General features: G+C 37.4%; 1 protein-coding gene across 1 annotated transcript in view; it reads left to right on the plus strand.

Moving 5' to 3' along the window:
• CDC5L (cell division cycle 5 like) overlaps positions 1-21,529 on the plus strand; it is a 46,760-nt gene that overhangs the window by 5,536 nt on the left and 19,695 nt on the right. Inside the window, exons 5-13 of the mRNA XM_033100555.1 lie at positions 318-417; positions 5,493-5,711; positions 7,107-7,251; positions 8,511-8,699; positions 12,652-12,800; positions 15,340-15,502; positions 17,110-17,274; positions 18,549-18,629; positions 18,911-19,153. Of these exons, the coding sequence (XP_032956446.1) occupies positions 318-417; positions 5,493-5,711; positions 7,107-7,251; positions 8,511-8,699; positions 12,652-12,800; positions 15,340-15,502; positions 17,110-17,274; positions 18,549-18,629; positions 18,911-19,153 (1,454 nt within the window). The remainder of the gene's footprint in view (positions 1-317; positions 418-5,492; positions 5,712-7,106; positions 7,252-8,510; positions 8,700-12,651; positions 12,801-15,339; positions 15,503-17,109; positions 17,275-18,548; positions 18,630-18,910; positions 19,154-21,529) is intronic.

The raw sequence follows: 21,529 nt of genomic DNA on the forward strand, positions 1-21,529 counted from the left end.
ATGAATACTTGCTAGGTGCTTTACCTATTTCATTTTACTTTTCTTAACATCCCTGTGAAGTAGGAATTGTTATTCTCAGTTTATAGATGATGAGACATTCTCAGGGAGGGTAAGTATCCAGGGTCATATAGCTAGCAAGTGGTGGGCCTGGTTTTTAACTTAGGTTTCTCTGATTTAAAAACACAAGCTATTTTTATTATGCTTTCCAATATAATAATTATATGTGGTTTTTCTAATCTTAAGCAATAGGGTATGTCTCTCACGTACCTAGCTTCTGTTGGAGAAGAACTTAGTTTGTCTTCTCTTTATTTTTGCAGATGAACTTGAGATGCTTTCTGAAGCTAGAGCACGCCTGGCTAATACTCAGGGAAAGAAGGCAAAGAGGAAAGCAAGAGAGAAACAGTTGGAAGAAGCAAGGTATGGTTGTTTTCATCCATAGTTGAATAATTGGTCTATGCATCCTTAGGCCTAATACAACTGCGTGATTTATCCAACCCTGTTGGGTGAGTAATAAGAATTGTCCAATTCCAGTGTTGCTAATATTCCTTAGTTTCTTTATTACCTGAAAAAGTCTTATTTTTTCCTCCCAACCATTTCAAAATATAGAAATTATATATTAAAAAATTTTTTTGTAAGATACAACAGAAATAATGCCAAGATAGTTTGGTTGGCAGGTTGGATTTTTCTGTTAGCATAGGAGAGCTTTATTTGTTGTAGCCATCTTGGAGTCAGATGGCTAGAGGACTGTGTGACTTTTGCATGATTGCCAGTTAGCTACTCTGCTTGATTAGTGTTGGGCAAGCCCTGGCTTAAAACAGGAAACTCGACTGAGCATAGATGGACTGAACCTCAAACCACATTTTAGGCTCTCACAGAAATTTGGATTTAAAAAGTGAGTGAATTAAGTATTGCCCTTTACTCAAGGTTCTCTCCACTTTCCTCGCCCTTTTTTTCCTTTTGGTTAGCGCCATGATTGACATCATTTCTAATGGCCCAGAAACCAAGAGGAAGTGGATAAAGGAAAAACCTGAACTATATAAGAGCTTATTAACGTTTGGAATTCAGGCATTGTAATCTTAGTACACAGCTGTCTTTTGTGGTCCCCAAGTCCCCAAGGAAGTGCTTCCTGACCTGATGACTAGCATTATGTTGATGGTTTCCCCACTGATGGCTTTAAAGAGCCAGATTTTGGGATGGCGCCTTCTTTCATGCCTGAGGATGCTTGTTTTGGCATCACCGGCCAATCACTAACCTGGAATAGTAACTTACGATGGAAGTACGACTGGTCTGGGACAGTAAGCAGAAACCAAGAGGAAGTACTAAATTTGCCAAGTCTCAGCCATCTTTCTATTCTGTACACTAGTTAGGGTTAAGTAATGTGAGTAAGGTTGAAAAAATATTCACTCATCCGTTTTGTTCACGAGTGGTTGAAAACCAAATTTTTTTGAGCCTTTAACCATATGGATTGGGCCAGGGACGTGGCAAGTGCACGTGTGAAAAATCTCCAAGTATGGCTGACATTGCTTGCTTTAAGTAAATTTTACCAGGTTTAAATTTACCCTACACTTTCTTGTAGATTTTCTTAGAGAGTCTACACATCTTATAACTTAATGTATGTATATCTTATAACAGACTAGATAGGTCTGTATGCAAAGTGCAGTGCAGGCCTCTTTAAATGCTGAATTACAGGTCTGTTTTATAACTTAAAGCTTCTTATTGATTATAAAAATAATGCACTTTTCCTTTAGTGTTGCTCTGTTCTCTTTTTGGGGCATGGTTGATATCGTGCTGCATAGCTTGGTTGTATTCACTTAGCCTGTTTCCCGGAAAATAAGACCTAGCCAGACAATGAGCTCTAATTTGTCTTTTGGAGCAAAAATTAATACAAGACCTGGTATTATATTATATTTATTATATTATATATTATATTTATTATATTATATATGTTATATTACACCCAACCGGGTATTATATTATATAAGACCCAGTCTTATAGTAAAATAAGATCGGATCTTATATTAATTTTTGCTCCAAAAGATGCATTAGAGCTAATTGTCTGGCTAGGTCTTATTTTTGGGGAAACATGGTAGTATTGTATTGCAAAGGTTTTCTAATGTCATTTGAAGTCTTTATTTCCTTTATTTAAAGAATGAAGTTATTTTAACTTTTGAAGTGTGTCCTTTCAAACCTTTCTCTCAAATATAGATGTGCATTTATGTATATGTACACACAAAATAACGTTTCTATAAGATTGGATCGTACTGTATATGTTATTTTGATGAAAAGTCAGCTGTTAATCTTACTGGGATTCCCTTGTAAGTTAATGAATCATTTTTCTTTTGCTGCTTTAAAGATTTTCTCCTTGTCTTTGGCTTCCAGCATTTTTAATATGATGTTTTTGTTTGTAGATTTCTTTATGTTCATTTTACTTGGAGTTTTGAGCTTTCTGGATGTGTAGGTTAATGAATTTCAATAAACTTGGGACATTTTCAGCCATTATTTGTCAGAATAGTTTGTCTCCCTTTTTCCTTTCCTCTCCTTTTGGTACTCCTTTTGTGCGTATGTTGGTGCACTTAATGTTGTCCCACATTTCTGTGAGGCTCGTTCATACGTAGTTCTTCATTCTTTTTATCTCTGTTCTTCAGATTGCATAATCTTTATCCATTTGTCTTCACATTCGCTAATTCTTCTGTCAGTTTGAATCTACTGTGGAGCCTCTCTAGTGAAGTTTTCATTTCAGCTTTATCCTTTTCAACTCCACAATTTCCATTTGGTTCTTTTTAATCATTTCTATCTTTACTGATATTCTCTGTGTGATGCAACATTGTCATCATACCTTCCTTTGCTTCTTTAATCATGGTTGCTTTTGTTCTTTGAACATACTTATGACGGCTCCTTTGAAGTCTGTGAAATAGAACATCTGGTAGCTCTCACAGGCAGTTTCTGTTACCTGCTTTTTTTTTCTGGTGTACAGATCATGCTTTCCTGTTTTTTTTTTTGCATGTCTCATAATTTTTTGTTGAGAACTGTAGAGTTCAGATGGTAAAGCAATTCTGGGTCCTTGTGTTTCCTTCACCCCCTCCTTGTGCCTGGCTGGATTATTTGGTGAGTCTGTTCTTGCTTCCTTCCCCTCAGAAATGTGAAGCCTGCAATCTTGCTTTTCTTGCTGTGCAATCCTGGTATGCCCACAGTCACCTTGGGATGACAGTGGTTTTGACAGGACTTGGACATCTTTTTCCCTGGCTACACCCAGCTGTAAAACTCTATTAATTGTTAGCTGATTGCTTCATTGTTTTCAGTGTCTTGGGTCATAAATTGCTCCATACATGGATCCAAATTTGGGCTCCTCCAAAGGGATACTTTCTGAAGTCGGTGCTTGATATTTGTTCTGACTCCAGCGAAGCTCCTCCCACGTATGTCTTTCGATGTTTCTGTGACAAACTAGTGGGCCTGCAGTTCAGCCTATTTCTCCAATGACTCTCTCGGTTTTTCTTCCCATCGCCTTTTACCACAACTTCCACAGTTCTGAGAGTACTGTTAGGCTTGAACTTCTCCATGCTCTGTTGCACATGAAGTTACTGTCTTTGGGGAGATACCTGGAGTTCTCTGTTTTACTGTTGCACTCTGATGTGTTTGTCTTTGAGTGACACCCTTTTTCAGGAGCTGAGTGCTCGGTGAAGGGGTGGGTAGCAACCCTAGTTCTCCTTGGCTAGCCGTTTCCATCATGGAACCCTCATCCCACAATCTGGGGCGAGGGCTCTTAGGACTCCAGTATTTTCAGTAGCACTGTGCTCAAGATAGAGCCTCTGCCTGGGCAGAAGAAGGAAGCCACAACTTTTCTGCTCTGGATTGAACCAGCCTCTTCAATGGATATCTGGAGGCAGGATTAAAAAGGTTGCTATTGTGCCCCTCCTGCAATGAAAGCCCTCTTACTGGGCGTGGCCAGTGTTCTTGGCTGCACCAGTGTGGAGGAGTTTCCATCTCCCTAAGCTGGGAGGGAGGAAGAGGGGGAAGGAGTGGATCTAGATTCAAGTATCACAGACTCTCACTTTTCTGACCAGGTTTTAGTTTCTTGGATAAATGCCTCTTCGTTTGCTCTATCCCCTTAGGATCCCTTTCAGAAACTTAAAATCTTTTTTTTTTTTTTTTTACTAATTTTTGTCAGTTTTCCTGGGGAATGGGTCTGCAGGGCCTCCTGAAGCTGGACGTTGCTCCTGTGTACTGTTTTGTAAATTTATTTTTCCCCCCTTTAATGTTGTGAATAACTGTTCTCATCACATCATTAAAATGATAGCATCATGGGAAAGTACAAAGAAAAAAGTAAAACGTAAATGAAATTCCAACTTCCAGTGATTATCACTGTCAATATTTGGCACACATCCTTCACATCTCCCCATGCACAGCATAATTGATAGATATGCATACAATATTTACATGTTGCTCCTTAACATGTAAATTTCATAATAATATTTACGTGTGTCTTGGGCATCTTTCCACGTCAGAATAGATTTATAGGCTTTTTAAAGGTTATATAGATGGCTGTTATGCTATGCTAAAGATTATAATAATCTTATACCTATGTTATAAATTCATTTAACTCATTTCTTATTTTTGGATGTTTAGATTATGTCTGGCTCTCCACTATTCTGAACAGCGCTAGGGGAACAGTCTTGTAGCTAAGTCCTTGCTCATGTTCATATTTATTTCCTTAGGCTAATGGCAGAGGAGTGATTTTGCTGGGTTAAACAATTTTTTTAAACTTTAGTGTTTTAATGTATATTTCTGAATTCTCTTTGGGAAAAGGTGTACCAGTTTGCTTTCTTAGTATTACCAGTGTGGGAGAATGGAGAATGTCCCCTTTTTGCACCCTTGCCATTAAAACAAAACAAAAAACTGAATGCTTATAGATATGCAGAAATGGTACTTGTTGATTTAATTTGTGATTTTTTAAGTTATTAGTTAGGTAAATCTTTTGTCATTTTAGCAATTTGCATTTTTTTTTTAAAGTGAACCGTTTATTTCCTTTTGCTCCTTTTTTCTTTTGGGTTGCATTTTTTAAAAACTTGCATAGATTATATCGAACCATTCCTAATATTAATTGCAAATATTTTTTCTTATTATTTGCCTTTTAATTTTGTTTTATGATTTTTTTTTTTACAAAGAGTGCTGCAGAAATGTGAAATTTAAATTTCAAAGCCATTGATCTGTTTTTTGTTTTTTAATTTATAGTTATGGAGTACATTCCCATCCAGAGATAGGATAACATATGTACTTATATAGTTCCTTCTGGTTTTTCTTTTTGCTTTTGTGTGTGCGCGCGCGCACACACATGCATGTGTCTTTAAATTGAAACTGAACTATATTTTGGTGAATGGTGTGAGGTGAGGATTTATTTCTTCCCCAAATAACCAAGAAGTTTTCTTAACTCTTTTGGATAACCATCCCATTCCCATGGCATATGATTTTCAAGGTGTTGTGTTCTTTTTCTTCAGACGTCTTGCTGCCCTCCAGAAGAGAAGAGAACTTCGAGCAGCTGGCATAGAAATTCAGAAGAAAAGAAAAAAGAAGAGAGGAGTTGATTATAATGCTGAAATCCCATTTGAAAAAAAGCCTGCTCTTGGTTTTTATGATACTTCTGAGGAAAACTACCAGGCTCTTGATGCAGATTTCAGGAAGTTAAGACAACAGGATCTTGATGGGGAGCTAAGATCGTAAGTGGCCTTTCTGGTTTTGAAAACAGAAAGGTATGAGTCGGAATTTTATGGAGGGCCAAATATTATCCTTTTTTACAGGATACAGATTTTTGTTGTTTAGCACAGTGTAGCCCACATACGCTTTTATTTATTAATGGGTTCACCTTTCTGAGAAAATCAGTGACCCTGGCTGTCCTGTTTTTAGCAGACGTGCTGTTTGTGTCTCTTGAAATGTCTGCACTTTGGGTCTTAGTGAACTGTCTTCTCAGAGTCACAATCTTAGGATTTATGTACATTTGTGACCAGGTTGTTTTACTAATAGTCTGAAGGAATCTGTCAAAATGTTGTCTGGTTCTTTTTGTTTTTTCTAGTGAAAGTTGTATCTCCTTTTTCTTAAAATGAAAATTAAAAAAACTCACCAATACATTCTACAATTTTTCACTTAATGAGGATTAGTAGGTGTATTTATAAAATGTTTGTCTTAGGGTATGTAAGATTTTGCCTATTTCTAGGGATTTTTAGAGTTTCTTTAATTATTCCATCTGAATATTGTGGGGAGAACCTTCATATTGTCAAAAGTTCGTTCTTTTTTAACTCCTTGACTGACTTTGCATTTCTATTGATATGAATTGTTCCTAAACAACAGATATCAGCCACTGTGAAACAAGATTTTCTTGGATGTACTCCATTGTATTTTCTCAAAATAGGACCTTGCTTTAGGTAGCTTCTGCAAATAAAGAGACTGAAGATGAAAACTAATCATTTGGAAGGAGTAGACTAGATGGGGGAAGAGGATGACACACAGAAGGGCAGGAGGCCTTCCTGGAGCTTTAAACGGTGGCCTTGAGCCTGGCTTTAGACAAGTTTTTGGTGTAATTTGTCAGGACTTAAAATATCCTTTTTAAAAATTTTGTGAATTTTAAAATCAGAACAAGCAATTGAATAACAGTTTTAAGTTTTTAAATTAAAAAATTCACAAGGTTTTCATTTCCTTCACATAATTTTTTTCCTTTTTAGAATACTTCATCATTTTCTTATGTGCATACACATACTTATATATGAATATATGTGATATTGGAATAGTTCTGAGTTTTTCTTTTAATGTTATATGTAACATTTAGCTTATCGTCATAGTATTTATAGTTATATAGTTTTAACATTCAATACTTAAATTACTTAGTGTATCCTATTTTATTCATAATTGTTAACTATTCTAAGTCTGCATTCCTCTTGAATATAGTGGGTAGGTAATGGTGTAAGGACCAACTTAATGTGTATAGTTTATTTTGTCTGTTTATTAGTTTTCTTAGAAATGGGCTTATTTTGTTCAACTGTATGAGTATTTATATGGCTTTTAATGTTATTGCCTATATGTATCTTTGAAAAGAAAAATCTCTATCTTGATCGTGACAGTGAAAAAGAAGGAAGAGATAGAAAAAAAGACAAGCAGCATTTGAAAAGGAAAAAAGAATCTGATTTGCCATCAGCTATTCTTCAAACTAGTGGTGTTTCTGAATTTACTAAAAAGAGAAGCAAACTAGTACTTCCTGCCCCTCAGGTAATACGATAAAAGCAGTTTTTTCATTGTGTGAACTCATATTTTAACCATTAATTCAGCAAATATCTGAGGGCCTATGTACCAAGTTTTTACTAGGTGCTGGGTCCCCTACAAAACTGACAGTATAGTAGGTGAGCCACATAAAAATAAGTCATCGTGATTATGGCATGATAAATAAGCACCAACTCCTCTGCATAATGCTACCAGGCCTTAAACTACTCGTGATGGTTTAGTAACTAATGGTCAGCTGTTATCAGTTTGTCAGCAGGTTAGGGCTCCCAGGCCTCATTTTTGTGGTTGACCAGGATAAAGATGGTGTTTGGCTCTGTGGACTTTTCACTGCTTTCTTTTAGGAAATGTTTTGTTGTCATACTTTTGGAGCCAACAGCAGTGAAAGTCAACGTGGGAGTTGAGGAGAAGAGAGATAGAAACATTCCCTCATTCAGCTATCATGGACTCTATTCCTTTGACTTGATTATAGTTGGGTAGAAACATGGGAATTTTGGATAAGCTCTTGGGTTTTTTTTTTGAAAGTACAGACGAAAAAGGAATTATTGATTGATTGCCACAGGAGAGGAGCCGAATAAGCTCTTGTTCTGTTTCGGATAGTATAGCTCTGTAGAACTGGACAGTTTAATGGAGCACAGAGATGGACTTAGGAAGCCAGAGAAGCTTCTCTCCCCAAATGAGTGCACTGGCTGTATCAACACAAGATTCTTCAGCACAAACAAAATAATTTTGTCAGATTCTGCCATTCCTAGGACTAGTGATATTTCTTAAATTGAGATTTTGCCTGTTATTTTCTTAGTACTCCTTAGGATATTAATTTTGGTAAAGTTACTAAGATAATACATTTTGATATTTTAAGGGATCTTATGGCTAAGTGGACTCTCTGTGTGTGGTTTTCGGTCATCCCACCATATGATAGTTTTGTACAAACAATACTGTTTTATGTTTTTGGTTTATTAACATGTTGCTTGGTTTAAAAGAATTTCAGTATGGAAATACATACAAGATTTTGCAGCTTGATACCATGGAATCCTCTCCCCCGCCCCCCCCCCCGCACATATTATATAGGAAAGACTTAAAAACTTTATTATGGAAATTTTCAAACCCACAAAAAGTAAAGAAAGTAATACAGTGAACCCCATGTACTCATCACACAGTTTTAGCAATTTATCTTTCTGGAATATGAACCTTTTAAGCTGTGTTCTCCTCTGGTTAAAATATTGTTTACTGTGATAACTGTGTCTTTTTAGATTTCAGATGCAGAACTCCAGGAAGTTGTGAAAGTAGGCCAAGCAAGTGAAATTGCCCGTCAAACTGCTGAGGAATCTGGCATCACAAACTCGGCCTCCAGTACTCTTCTGTCTGAGTACAACGTCACCAACAACAGCATTGCTCTTCGAACCCCACGGACGCCAGCTTCCCAGGACAGAATTCTGCAGGTAAGCTGTCACACAGTAGAGGGAGCCTTTCACTTTGTTTGTTGTTCTTGGAAGCATTCGGAAGATGAACACTGAGTGGTTTGGTTTTGTTTCTTTTAGGGTAAACCGTTTGAAACTGAGTCCTGAATGCACAGATCTTAGCGATTTCTAGAGCAGGGAAGGTAACTCAGCATATTCAGTAATTAGGTGCTTTCCTTTCTTCATTCATTAAGTCATAGTTTTTTTGAAGCCAGCCCTTCTACCTTCTAATGCAGTCTTTGGTATCTGTCAGTAAAGCACAGCATTGTAAAATGTCATGTTGCCTAGCAATCCTAGAAAGGAATCAGATGTGTATAGTCAGTAATTTTTAAAACTTCTTGCATTTCTGGACTTAGCTCGGCATAGGCTGCCGTCAGTACTACTTCCTTCTCCTTAACACATGATCTATACAGCCCTGTGTGTTCTTAGGGTATCTGCATGCCAGAGGGTAACAAAACACTTACTGAGTTTTTTATTAGCCTTAACATCTCATTTCGTTTTTTCTGATAGTCAGAAATATAATTTTAAAGTTTTGCTTCCGGAGTCAAGTAGTCCTATAAGGCTTAGTAAGGAAACAGTTGAGTCCCTCATCACTTGCTCTTTAGGGGCATCAGATACAACTCTTGGTTCTTATTACCTTATTGCGAAGACACTTGTAACATGTTGATTTTTTTTTCTTCCCAGTTTTAGGCATTTTTCAATCCAGAATTTGAACATTTGGCTCTCTTACATCTTCTGCCTCTATCATGCATGCACACTCTTTCCATTCCCTCATTTTCCATTACAGTTATGTCGTAATTTTGGTTAGCTCCATGTTCATGGTTTATGTTATGACTATGGAAACCATATTCATTGCTAAGCCACAAAGTGCTTTATAATTACGCACAGTATTTTGTTTTTCTTTGAGTTAATACTTGTTTTATTCAGTTGCTAAATTTTCTGATTACTTAGCACTAATTCAACTCTAAACTTTACATTAACTGTGTAAATCTATAATCTGGGCAAATTTTAGTTATTATCTTTTTGGAGAAGTCTTTCCCAGAACTTCTGAATGTTCTAGTCTGGACTGATTACTCTTAAGATTTGTTTATAGCTCCTTCTCTTGATTACCCTTCACTGTCACCATAGAAAGTCCTTTGGGTCCCTTCTTTCCTGGTTCCCGTGTCTTGGCTCTCTTGGTTTAGTCCCTTGTTAATGAAGCATTTCCTTTAGTAGCTTTCTTGAGGAAATGTCCATGGGAGATGGAATTTTTAAGACCTGGCATATCTGTAAATTACTGTTCTACTTTCTTATTTGATAGGTAATATAACTGGTATAGAATTCCAGATTGAGATGGTTTTTGTTCAGTTTTGAAGGCAGTACTCCAGTGTCTTCTGGCTTCCATTGTTTTTGAGACCTCCGGTGTTATTCAGGTTGTTAATAAGAAACCTGTTTTTTTCTTTCTCTGGAAGTTTATACGATCTTCTCTTTTTCACAGGCATGTTTCTTGGTGTGGATCTGTTTTCAGCACTGTGTTAAGTGCTTGGTGGATCTTTTCATTCTGGAGACTCATGGCCTTCAATTCTGGGAAATTATTTTGAAATTAAAAAAAAATTTTCTCCCTTTCACTGATCTGTTCTCTTATGGACCTTAAATTTTCTTTTTTATTCCTCTCAGGTTTTCTGTTTTAATTGACTTTTTGACTTATTACTAGTAAATTTTCTGAATTTTATCTTTATTCAGTGTTAAAATTTCTACTGTCATATTTTTAATTTCCAAGAGGTTTTTAAAAATGTGTTCAGTTTTTAATATTTCATTCTTTTTATTTTTATTTTTATTTTTTAATTTATTGGGGTGACAATTGTTAGTAAAATTACATAGATTTCAGGTGTACAATTCTGTATTACATCATCTATAAATGCCATTGTGTGTTCACTACCCAGAGTCAGCTCTCCTTCCATCACCATATATTTGATCCCCCTTACCCTCATCTCCCACCCCCCACCCCCCAATATTTCATTCTTAATTATGAATGTCTTCTTTTATTTCTCTGAGGCTATTAATGATAATTTTGTTTTATTTTTATAGGATTTTTTTTCCCCTGCATATTCTTTACATTTCTTTTGTTAGTTTTATTCTCTTTCATATGAGATATTTTCTTAATTACCTTTTTTTTTTTTTTTAATTTTATTGGGGAATAATGTGTTTCTCCAGGGCCCACCAAGTCATTGTCCTTCAATCTCGTTGTGGAGGGCGCAGCTCAGCTCCAAGTCTAGTCGCCGTTTTCAATCTTAGTTGCAGGGGGTGCAGCCCACCATCCATGTAGGAATTGAACCGGCAACCTTGTTGAGAGCTCGTGCTCTAACCAACTGAGCCCTCTGGCCCCCCCCTTCTTAAATATCTTTTGATCTTTGGTTCTGTGCCTATATTTAGGAGGTAGAGGTGGGGCAATTAAAGCTGAGCAGAAACTCCTTGTGTGTGGGTGAGGCTCCTTGACTCTGCGCTTCCTTGTAGGCTGAGCTGGCTGAGGTGTTTCATTGGGGAATTATTGATGTTAATATTTCTAGATCTTTTCTCTTGGGTTAGTTAGATTCCCCAGAGAAGTAAGTAGCTTCCAATCTCCTTCCTGGAGGGCATAAAGCTGGCCAGCCTTTTGGGAGCCTAGATGGGGGGAAAATGCTTTGTATTTGGAATAGCAAAAAGCACACCCATAGGACTTTGATAATGTGAAATTCAAAGATCTTTCCATGAATAAAGATATACTGAATAATGGAATAAGCCTTGCTCCAGTTATCTTTTTTGCCCCCAAACTTAATGGTTTAAACATTGTGTTATGGTCATGGTTTCTGTTGGTTCAGGAATTTAGACAGGGCATAGAAGGAATGGCGTATGTCTCGTCCATGATGTGTGGGGCCTCAGCTAAGACGACTCAGCATTTGGGGGTGACTTGATGGATAGGGCTTGGAATCATCATCTTTCCATGTTTGGTGTTTGCTGCTGGCTGTGGGTGGGATCCTTATCTGGGAACATGGAATAAATGTGGCTTCTCCATGTGGCTTGGACTTGCTCACAGCATGGTGACATCAAGAGTGGAACTTCCCCCGTGGTCTCTCAGGGCTTCAGTGTGAGTGTGGTGGGAAGCTGCATTTTTTTCACCTTGGAGGTCAAGCAGTGTCACTTAATGCTGCTTTCTGTTAGTGATAGGCAAGTCACAAGCCCACTTAGATTCAAAAGGAGGGTCATAGACCCCGCCTCTTGATGGAAGGAGTATTAAGGTTGGATTATAACAAGAGCATGTGAGATGAGAAATATGCTTGTGACTGTTTTTAAAAATAACAGTCTTTCACAGACCCTCAGTTGGGGATTAAGAGACTTGCAGGTGCAGTGGTGGTAATGAATACACTTAGAGTGGAGGGACTTGAGAGTATAGTCAGTCCTTCCTAAAGATCAGGCAAAACTTCAGAAACCAACCTGCCCGTATGAATTCTCGTGAGGTGGATGGGCCAGTGGGTAGTGTCTTAACTTCCTAGTAGGAGAACCTGAGATTCAGAGAGGCTAATGAACACTAGATAAAGAATCAGTGATAAAGCTAGATTAAAGTTTAGGTGTTCTGACATTCAGCCCAAGATCACGTTGGGAAATTTGAATTCTAAGTTCTTTATGATTATGAGGAGTTTGGCACAGGTAATAGGAGCAGCTTTGGGTAACGGTAATTTCATGTGAGGGCCACAAAAGCATTTCTTGACACAAAACTTTGTTGTTAAACGTCTGAAGTGCTATGTTATGTTGACAGAAGGAATGCAAGTATTGAATTCTGCCATGGCCCACTAGTCATTTTGTCTCTTGGCTTTCACTGAGAAAATGTGTAAGAATTCTGCCTGTTGTTTGTGTAGTAGGACCAGAAGAGAGGATTCTGTTCTTCTTTCTAAACTTTCTTTACTTTCTCGTTAATCAGGAAGCCCAGAACCTCATGGCCCTAACCAACGTGGACACCCCATTAAAAGGGGGACTAAACACACCTTTGCACGAGAGCGACTTCTCAGGTGTGACTCCACAGCGGCAGGTTGTACAGACTCCAAACACCGTTCTTTCTACCCCATTCAGGTATTGTAAATAAACAAATGTTTTCTGTTTTAGAAAAACTTGAATCTAAGGACTTGGATAACATGTTTGGTTTCGTAAGGTTAACAGAGAATCAAAATAAGTGATCAGCTTGCCTTTTTCATTTCTTCTCACTTATAATAGTAAATAACAAAATAGTGTCCAGGAAATGTTTAAATACTATATGGAGCTTACCTCTTTTTGCAAAGTTTCTGATGCTATCACCTTGTTTCTGAATACTTTTTATCTGATTTCGAAAAGCAAATTAATCCATTGTTAATGATCATTTGGTGAATTTAATAAAAATTGCAATTTTTAAAATGTATGTACGAGGTCTGACAATTAAGTTTGCGAACTCACCCTAGAAAAAGTGCTACATCCCTCATTGCTGAATATCACTATGTTCACCTTCGAAGTACTCCCCTTGGGAAGCTGTGCACCGACGCCAGCACCTAGTCCACCCTTCAAAGCCATTTTGGAACTCTTTCTGGAATGGCCGTCAGAGCTGTCATTGTATTACCCTTGATGTCCTGAATGTCATCAAAATGTCTTCCTTTCAATATTTCCTTTATTTTTGGGTGAAGAAAGCAGTCACTGGGGGCCAGATCAGGTGCGTAGAGAGGGTGTTCCAATACAGTTATTTGTTTATTGGCTAAAAACCTCTCTCACAGACATTGCCGTGTGAGCCGGTGTGTTGTCGTGATGCAAGAGCCATGAATTGTTGGCGAAAAGTTCGGGTCGTCTAACGTTTTCACACAGCCTTTTCAGCACTTCCAAATAGTAAACTTGGTTAACTGTTTGTCCAGTAGGTACAAATTCATAATGAATAATCCCTCTGAAATCAAAAAAGGCTAGCAACATTGTTGCAACAAGTTCACGAACTTAATTGTCAGACCTCGTACGTATTACTGCTTTCCCCTAATATTTCATTATGAAAATTTCTAACATTCAGAGAGGTTGAAAGAATGGTAAAACAAACATCCATATACCCACCACTTAGATTCTACAGTTGTTAATATTTTATTGTTTATCGCATATCCATCTATCAATGCATCTTGCAGTTACCGGTCCATTTCACCCTTAAACCCTTCCTCGTGCATATCAGTAAGTAGAGTTCAGAATTCAGTATTTGTTTGCAGATCTTTTGTTTTAAGCTACTGTGTTTTTGAGAAGAATTTTCTTCTTCAGCCTCCCTTCCCCCGACCCCCATTCCAGTTCAAGCCGTTGTTGCTCAGTCTAGTTATGTAGGACACAGCTCCCTGGCCCGTGCTGGTATGAGCCTTGCGCTCCCTCCTGGCTGAGGCAGTCGGTTGCCAGTCGCTCACAGCAGCTCAGCAGCCGTGGCAGCCCACACGGACCTTCCGCTGCTCCCAGTCGGCTGCTCACAGCAGCCCAGCTCCAGGGAAAGCCATTGTTCACAATCTTAGCTGTAGAGGGCGCAGCTCATTGGCCCATGGGGGAATCGAACTGGTGACCTTAGCGTTGGGAGCTTGGCAGTCCAACCACCTGAGCCACCGGGCTGGCCCACGAAGAATTTTTAAGATATCAATGTTATAGAAGCTAGTCGTATTAAACTGAAATTTGAGCTTTTAAAGGTTGGAAATATTTGGGGTTTACTTTTAATTTTAAATGTTAGGATATGTCCTCCTACTGGTTGTTTAGCATGGGAAACATCTCAGACCATTACAACTGTACATGACAGCAGGATCAAGAAACATTGGCAGCCAAATCCTTATATATTAACACTTCTTGCAAGGCTTGTAAGAGAGCCCAGTCCCTCTTTCCCTGTGTATGTCTTGTCTCTCAACTTGATTGTAAGTTCCTTGGGGGCAGGGACCACGTCTTATACGATAGCACCTCACCTCACCTCTGGGGAACAGCTGTCTGGCAGCACCACTTGTCTGGAACATAGCTAAGATACAGGAGGTAAGCAACCGGAAAAAAAAAAAGGCTTTGAGCAATTAAAGTTTAAGTTGCAAAGTCTATGGACTTCATTCCTATGAGATTTCGTAGCCCTCACTCAGAACTATTCATATTGAAATACGACTCTAAAAGCCTGGTGTTTAGCTTCCAAACAAAATGTAAAGAGAAGCGTTACCTAAAGCAGGTCCACTGTTGATGATGATGTGATAGTGAACAGCTATAGGCAGGGAGGGCACAAATGACATGATGAAGACCCTGAACTGAGAGAGCTTGTGAGTGTGCTGGCTCGCCTCTGTACCCCTGTGTGTTCTCAGCCACCCTGATGTGTCAGGAGAAAGTGGAAATAACGTTTGGTGGACCTAGTTTGGAAGGCAAGAAAGCGTCAAATGTAATGACTGTTTGAAGTCATGAAATTAAAAATACTGTGTGTAAATACTAAGCTAGCTGAGCTACACCTTTATGTTAACCTAGAGATCTAACCTAAAACCAGGTAAGGAGACAGAATTTCTGGAATCTTTATGTATTGTTTTCCTTCTAAAATAATTCACGTGAAAATCATTTGAAAGCACAACGCAAATAAAAGTGGCATTTTTATTCATTAGAATTTCTGTTTTTCTAGGACTCCCTCTCATGGCTCTGAAGGGCTGACTCCCCGGAGTGGGACAACTCCCAAACCAGTTGTTAACTCCACCCCGGGTAGAACTCCTCTTCGAGACAAGTTAAACATTAATCCTGAGGATGGAATGGCAGACTACAGTGATCCCTCTTATGTGAAGCAGATGGTACATATCAATTCCCTTTTAATACTCTTAAAAAATGTTTTAAAAAAATATCTCATGGGTGCCAAATTAAAATTATCCCCTTTGTCAGTGCATACTACATGTACCTTAAGAATCTGGACACCTACGAATGTCAGCAAAGTAGAGTGGTTTGGAGTACTTGAGATGGGAACCTTGTGGTTTCATGGCTGCTTTTTCTTATTCTTAATATGTTGGTGAATACTGATCACGCCTATAGTAATGCTCCTTGTATCTCTGTTATGATTTCAGCTTTTATAACTTACTAATATTTTCTTGAGTGATGCATTTATTTAAACTTTTTTTTCCTGTAAAATAAATTTTGTTTCGAATGCCCCATAAATTAGATTTTGACCCTTGAAGACGGACAATCTAGATCTCAAAGCCAAGTTAATTTGTAGTTTATTGCTGATCTTAGTGACGTTTCGTGTGTATATTTTGCATGGTGATGTAGAAAGGTGATTATAAAAGTTACAGTTTTGCTCGGTCCATGTTAACTGCTTTTATTAGATCACTATTGGGACTTATCATTTGTGAGATTTTTTTTTTTTTAACGAGTTCCAGTGATACTGGCCTGTTTTCGGTTTACAAATTAATTCTAACTTCATGTATACATTTGGTTAGTTTAGAATTTTTTAGTGCCCAAATTGATATCAACTTACGCCAACTCTGAATGGCTACATAAGCATTACACAAATGAAGAATCTAATGTGCAGAGCACGTTGAGGGGATTTAAAGTTGAGTAAAGATGTCCTTTGTCGTAAAGAAATTTATACGCTGGAGAGATTGGCAGTACGAAAAAAAGTTCAAAAACAATTGTAGCATAAGAACTACAATTGAGTTAAAGCAACATGTTTAGGGTGGCCAAAGAAAGAAATAATAACATTTGTTGGGTGAGTACTAGGAAAGCCTTCCTTGAAGAGGTATGCTCAGGTGGGTGGCAGCTGTCCCAGGTGGAGACCACATCATGAATATGCATGGAGCAAGTTTTTAGCCACTCGTAGCAAGTCATCTGCTCCTCATATCTAGCATACATGTGATGGAGCAGTAGAAATGAGACTGAAAAGGTGAGCCAAGGATGTACTGGGGAAAACTGGGCTCCAGGCAGTTTCCTTTGGGAACAATGGACTGTTTTTATTTGGACTGCATATAATCTAGTATTTCTGTTATACACACGCACACGCACACGTACTTAGGCATCTTTTCAGATTAGGTTTTATTAGTTCAAGGATAAATTGACTTTTGAGCTTGTTCTTTTCATTTGCTATTAAATTTCAGTGTCAGAAATGTTTTCCGTAAATGGAAACCCTAAAGGACTTTCTTCTGCCCGAGGTAATTACCTTCTGCAGAGGTAATTCCCAAACCTTCTATTAGAATATCCCAGAGTAATTCACTGATTCCAAATCAAAACTTTTGATTGGTCTTAACATAGGGAAAAAAAACGGAGATCGAAATTAAAAAACTCAGCTCTGGAGTTAGGAATTGTTTTCTAGAATTAAATTTAGGCTGATAATTTTTTTTGGAAACTCTTATAGAATGTTAGTTGACTACTTAATGTGTGTAACTTGAGAAGGACCAATTCTTTTCTACAGGAAAGAGAATCTCGTGAACACCTTCGTATAGGGTTGTTGGGCCTTCCTGCTCCTAAGAATGACTTTGAAATTGTTCTACCAGAAAATGCTGAGAAGGAGCTGGAGGACCGTGAAATAGATGATACATACATTGAAGATGCTGCTGACGTGGATGCACGAAAGCAGGTGGGTAATTGTGCTGGAAAGGAAGTGGGAGTTTGCGGGATGTGCCAGCAGGCTCAAAGAATGCAGAATAGCCTGTAAATGTCTTGAGATCTCTATTTAAAAGTTTTTTCAATATTTAAAAAATTACCATAACGTAAATTACTGACAGCATTAATATATACTCACATAATTAATAATATACTTAACATATCTTGAATAGGCATTCTTAAAATGTATATGTACATAGCAATTTAAATACCCTCTGTCAAGTTCATTATGCTTCTTTAAGATACACATAAGTAGTCTTTTAGATGTTGCTTTTCACTCTAGCCAAGCAAAGGTGTTACTGAGCAATCTTAAAAGCAAGCACATTTTGGATTGGTTGAGTAAATGGTTTTAGGTCAGTGTAAACTAATAAAAAATGTGGATTTGGAAGTTTAGAGTATGCTAGAATATTAGTAACACTTTGTCCTAAATATCGTATAGTTAATTACTTTTTTCATTTGCAATAACAACCCAGTGATGTAAATAGGATAGGTGTTAGCTTCATTTTAGAAATGAGGAAACAGGCTCAAGTGAATTAAGTTAACTTTCCCAGGTCTCATGGCTGGAAAGGGGTGAATCTTGAACTAAAACTGAGATCATGTGACCCCTATCAGGAATTCTTGCTGCAGTTAATTTCAGGATGGTTTTAGCAGTTGAATAATTTCATGAGATTGGAGTGAGAATGGCGTCAATGGAAATCATATTTTAGAGGGAAACCAGATGAATGTAGTTTTTGGTGGGGAATATAGGATACTACTTTTTTGTGTTTAGTGCTCTTAGCTACTTTGAGTTACGTTTATTCTCAGAAATGGTGTGAAATTCTAATGTGTTATCCCACATTATTTTTAATTAGAGAATCAGGAAACAACACATTCATGGGCTGGCTGTTTAAATTAAGAATTGGTAGCTTTGGAGGTGGAAGGAAGGGTTGTGTTACAGGAGGAATAATTAAGAGTCCCCTCTAAGTTTAGGATCTGATTGAGAGAAGAAAACGTTGATTATTTGTTGGATACAGCTATATAAATTTGAAGAATGCTCTAGTAGACATTGGAAGTTCTTAGTTTCTACTTTACTGAGAAAATGTATAGACTAATTTCTGTTGCCTTATATTGCCTTCCTACAAACTTAAAGATGTCTGTAGTTTTTGCTCTTGAACGTATATGTTCTTATAGACTAAAGTGTTTTCAACTTTATTGAAATGTGTCAAATACTGTATAACTGCTATAATGGATATAAAAATAATTTTTTAGGCCATACGAGATGCAGAACGTGTAAGGGAAATGAAACGGATGCACAAAGCTGTCCAGAAAGATCTTCCAAGACCATCAGAAGTAAGTGTTAGAATTTTTGGCTTAGGAAGTTTTAAGTTTCTTTTCCTGTGATTGATGTTTTTTAGATCATTCATAAAGTGTGTTTAACAATTTCATCTATTCTCTGGAATCCAGTAAAGCAGTTTCCAGATTCATTCACTGGTACAAATAAGATCTTAGAAGGAAAAAAAAGACTTTCTTTTGAAAATGTGTAACTGCTGTTCAATTCATGCAAGAACAAGTAATAATATTAGTATTTTGCAGCGATATGTTTGGTAATCATACTTGTTTTAAAATTTTAGGTAAATGAAACTATTCTAAGACCCTTAAATGTAGAACCACCTTTAACGGATTTACAGAAAAGTGAAGAATTAATCAAAAAAGAAATGATTACAATGCTTCATTATGACCTTCTACATCACCCTTATGAACCGTCTGGAAATAAAAAAGGAAAAGCTGTAGGATTTGCTACTAACAGTTCAGAGCACATTGCCTATCTGGAGCATAACTCTTATGAAAAGTTCTCCAAAGACGATCTGAAAAAGGTATGATTGAGCAGGCATATTTCTGTCTTGAGATATAAGTGTTTGTTAACGGTGTGTCTTGGACAAATACTAACTTTTTCCCCATCCATACTGATATTCATAAACGACTGAAACAGATGCTTAGGAGATAAGTATTCATATTAAATGTTATAAAAGGACCCCCCCCCCCCCCCCCAGCTACCACGTTCAGCGACAGACCTTTATCAGATAAACACTGGCTTTGGTGGCAAGGTGGTTTTGTTTCATGGCCATGTGCCTATTGACAGTGACTGCAATTGCCATTTTCTCTGTTTAACTCTGCTAACTGAATAGAATGGAATGCCGTTAATACTTAAACGTCATTTGTTTAGACTGGTATAAAAAAGCAAGAATATATTAAAAATGTTTACAGATCAAACCTTTCACTTATTCAAAGAAAGGAAATATTTTTTACTGAACTTATTCCCTTACATGATTTCCCCATGTCCTTTTTGGATAAGGAAATAAATGTTTTGTTCTGTAAAGTCTGTCCTGCTTCTTTATCCATATGCATTTTATTCTTTCTGCTCTGGCAGAGCAAACAGCTGTGGTTGTGAAGAGAAATCTGTACAACGGTGTGAAAAAATACAGTTTGGTTTTATGGTTGAGTGGTCATTAGCTTAAAAGTCTTTTTTCTTTCCTCTTTATCCCTGTGGGGCAGTTATAAACCTATAGATTGGAATGGGCTAACGCATACTTGGGAGAAAAAATTAAGATTCTTTTTTCTGTCTTTTCTCCTTTACTTTCCCTTTCCCTCTTTTTCTTTGTGTTTTACCTTATTGCATAAGTAATACATGTTTATTATAGGATTTTTAGAAAATAGAAACAGGGAGGAGGGTTTAGATTTCTATTTCAACAATTTGCCCCTGGTTTCTGAGTAACTTTGAATTACTTTTTTTAAGTAAAGTGCGATGGGAAATGGACATCTGTTGAGTGCCTGCGCGGTGGCACGCACATTTAGTCATTGATGGGGTGGAGAATGGGGCTATGAACTGGATCCTTGAACAGTTTCCTCTTTTGAGAGTGAAATGTGAGGGGAAGATGGGATTTTTGGAATTAAGTTTTCCTAAATTTATTGTATGTATGGAAACTTGAACTAAGGATCACGTCGTTGCTACTATTGGTTCTATAGGGGATAGATTCTAACAAAATATTTGAAAATAATAATTGTAAGTAGTGCTTCGGAATTATTTGAAACAAAGTAGTTTAAATATTCTCCCATATTTTATTTATCTATTTATAGTCTTGGTTGTTCCAGAAAGAATTCAAAGCAGCTATTTACTTAGCAGACTCTTTCTGGAAAGTTTAAAGATAACTTAGCTGTACTCTTTCAGAATTATAAGAGCTGGAATTGTAAATTTTTTACTACGTACAGTTTCAGAGTAAAATACCCTTTCTCTTACAATAAAGTGTCAAATTTTCATTAAGTATGTGAAAATTGGTTTATTATTTTCCTTAAAGGGTATTGTTTAAGGTATACATTCTTTGTCTTTTATAGATGTGATTTTCCACATTTTTGTTTAAATTTTTTGTGTGCTGCTCATGTCTCTTGATTTTACATATTTTGGTTGTGTTAATTTTCTAAATTACTAGAATGATTGAAAGCTTTCTATAAAGCACAAAAAGTGATTGTCAGTTTTTCATGAGCCATGAAGCAAAGCGCTGGAAAAAGTTGATGTGCTATGCTCACGGAGTCTGTGTGTCTGATGTTGGGCTAGTTTCTTTATGTGTATTATCCCCATTTGACAGATGAGAAATAGTCTCAGCTGTTATTGTCAGACGGCTACTTAAATGGTAAAGCTGTGATTTGAACCCAGGCTTGTCCAAGCCCCACCCTCCCGTCTGTCATCTTAAACTGTTTGTTTAGTGGTGAACAAAAGCTGGTCTATGATCCATCGTTATTTGATTTGTGCCTCCAGTATCATTCTCTGGCAATGTCAGGGGCATTCCATCAGATGAGAAAAAAGGCACGTGTCAAAAAAATGCCTAGTTCCCTTTCCTGATCCTGTGAAGTCCTGAGTGTAGGGAGGGGTGGTAGAGTGGAAGGAGCTCACCCAGACACTGATAGTCTTTGGCTCGGTCGTGGTCCAGCCTTGACTGCTTACTAGTGATGTGCTTTGAGCAAGTTGTTTCATCTCTCTCATCAACTTCAAAATGAAGTTAATGTGGGCTACTTTGTAAGGTGGTTGTGGGGTGTGGAGATAATACATGTAGGTAAAACGATTAAATCCGGTTCCTGGCACATAGTAGATCCCTGAGAAATGGTAGCTACTATTATAATGAGGGAAGGAAAGGACATTTATGTTATTGGGGATACGTGGATGCTTGACTTTTCAGACCAGTCTGCATTGACTTACA

The sequence above is a fragment of the Rhinolophus ferrumequinum genome, chromosome 3, assembly GCF_004115265.2.
Source record: "Rhinolophus ferrumequinum isolate MPI-CBG mRhiFer1 chromosome 3, mRhiFer1_v1.p, whole genome shotgun sequence".
Lineage (NCBI taxonomy): Eukaryota > Metazoa > Chordata > Mammalia > Chiroptera > Rhinolophidae > Rhinolophus > Rhinolophus ferrumequinum.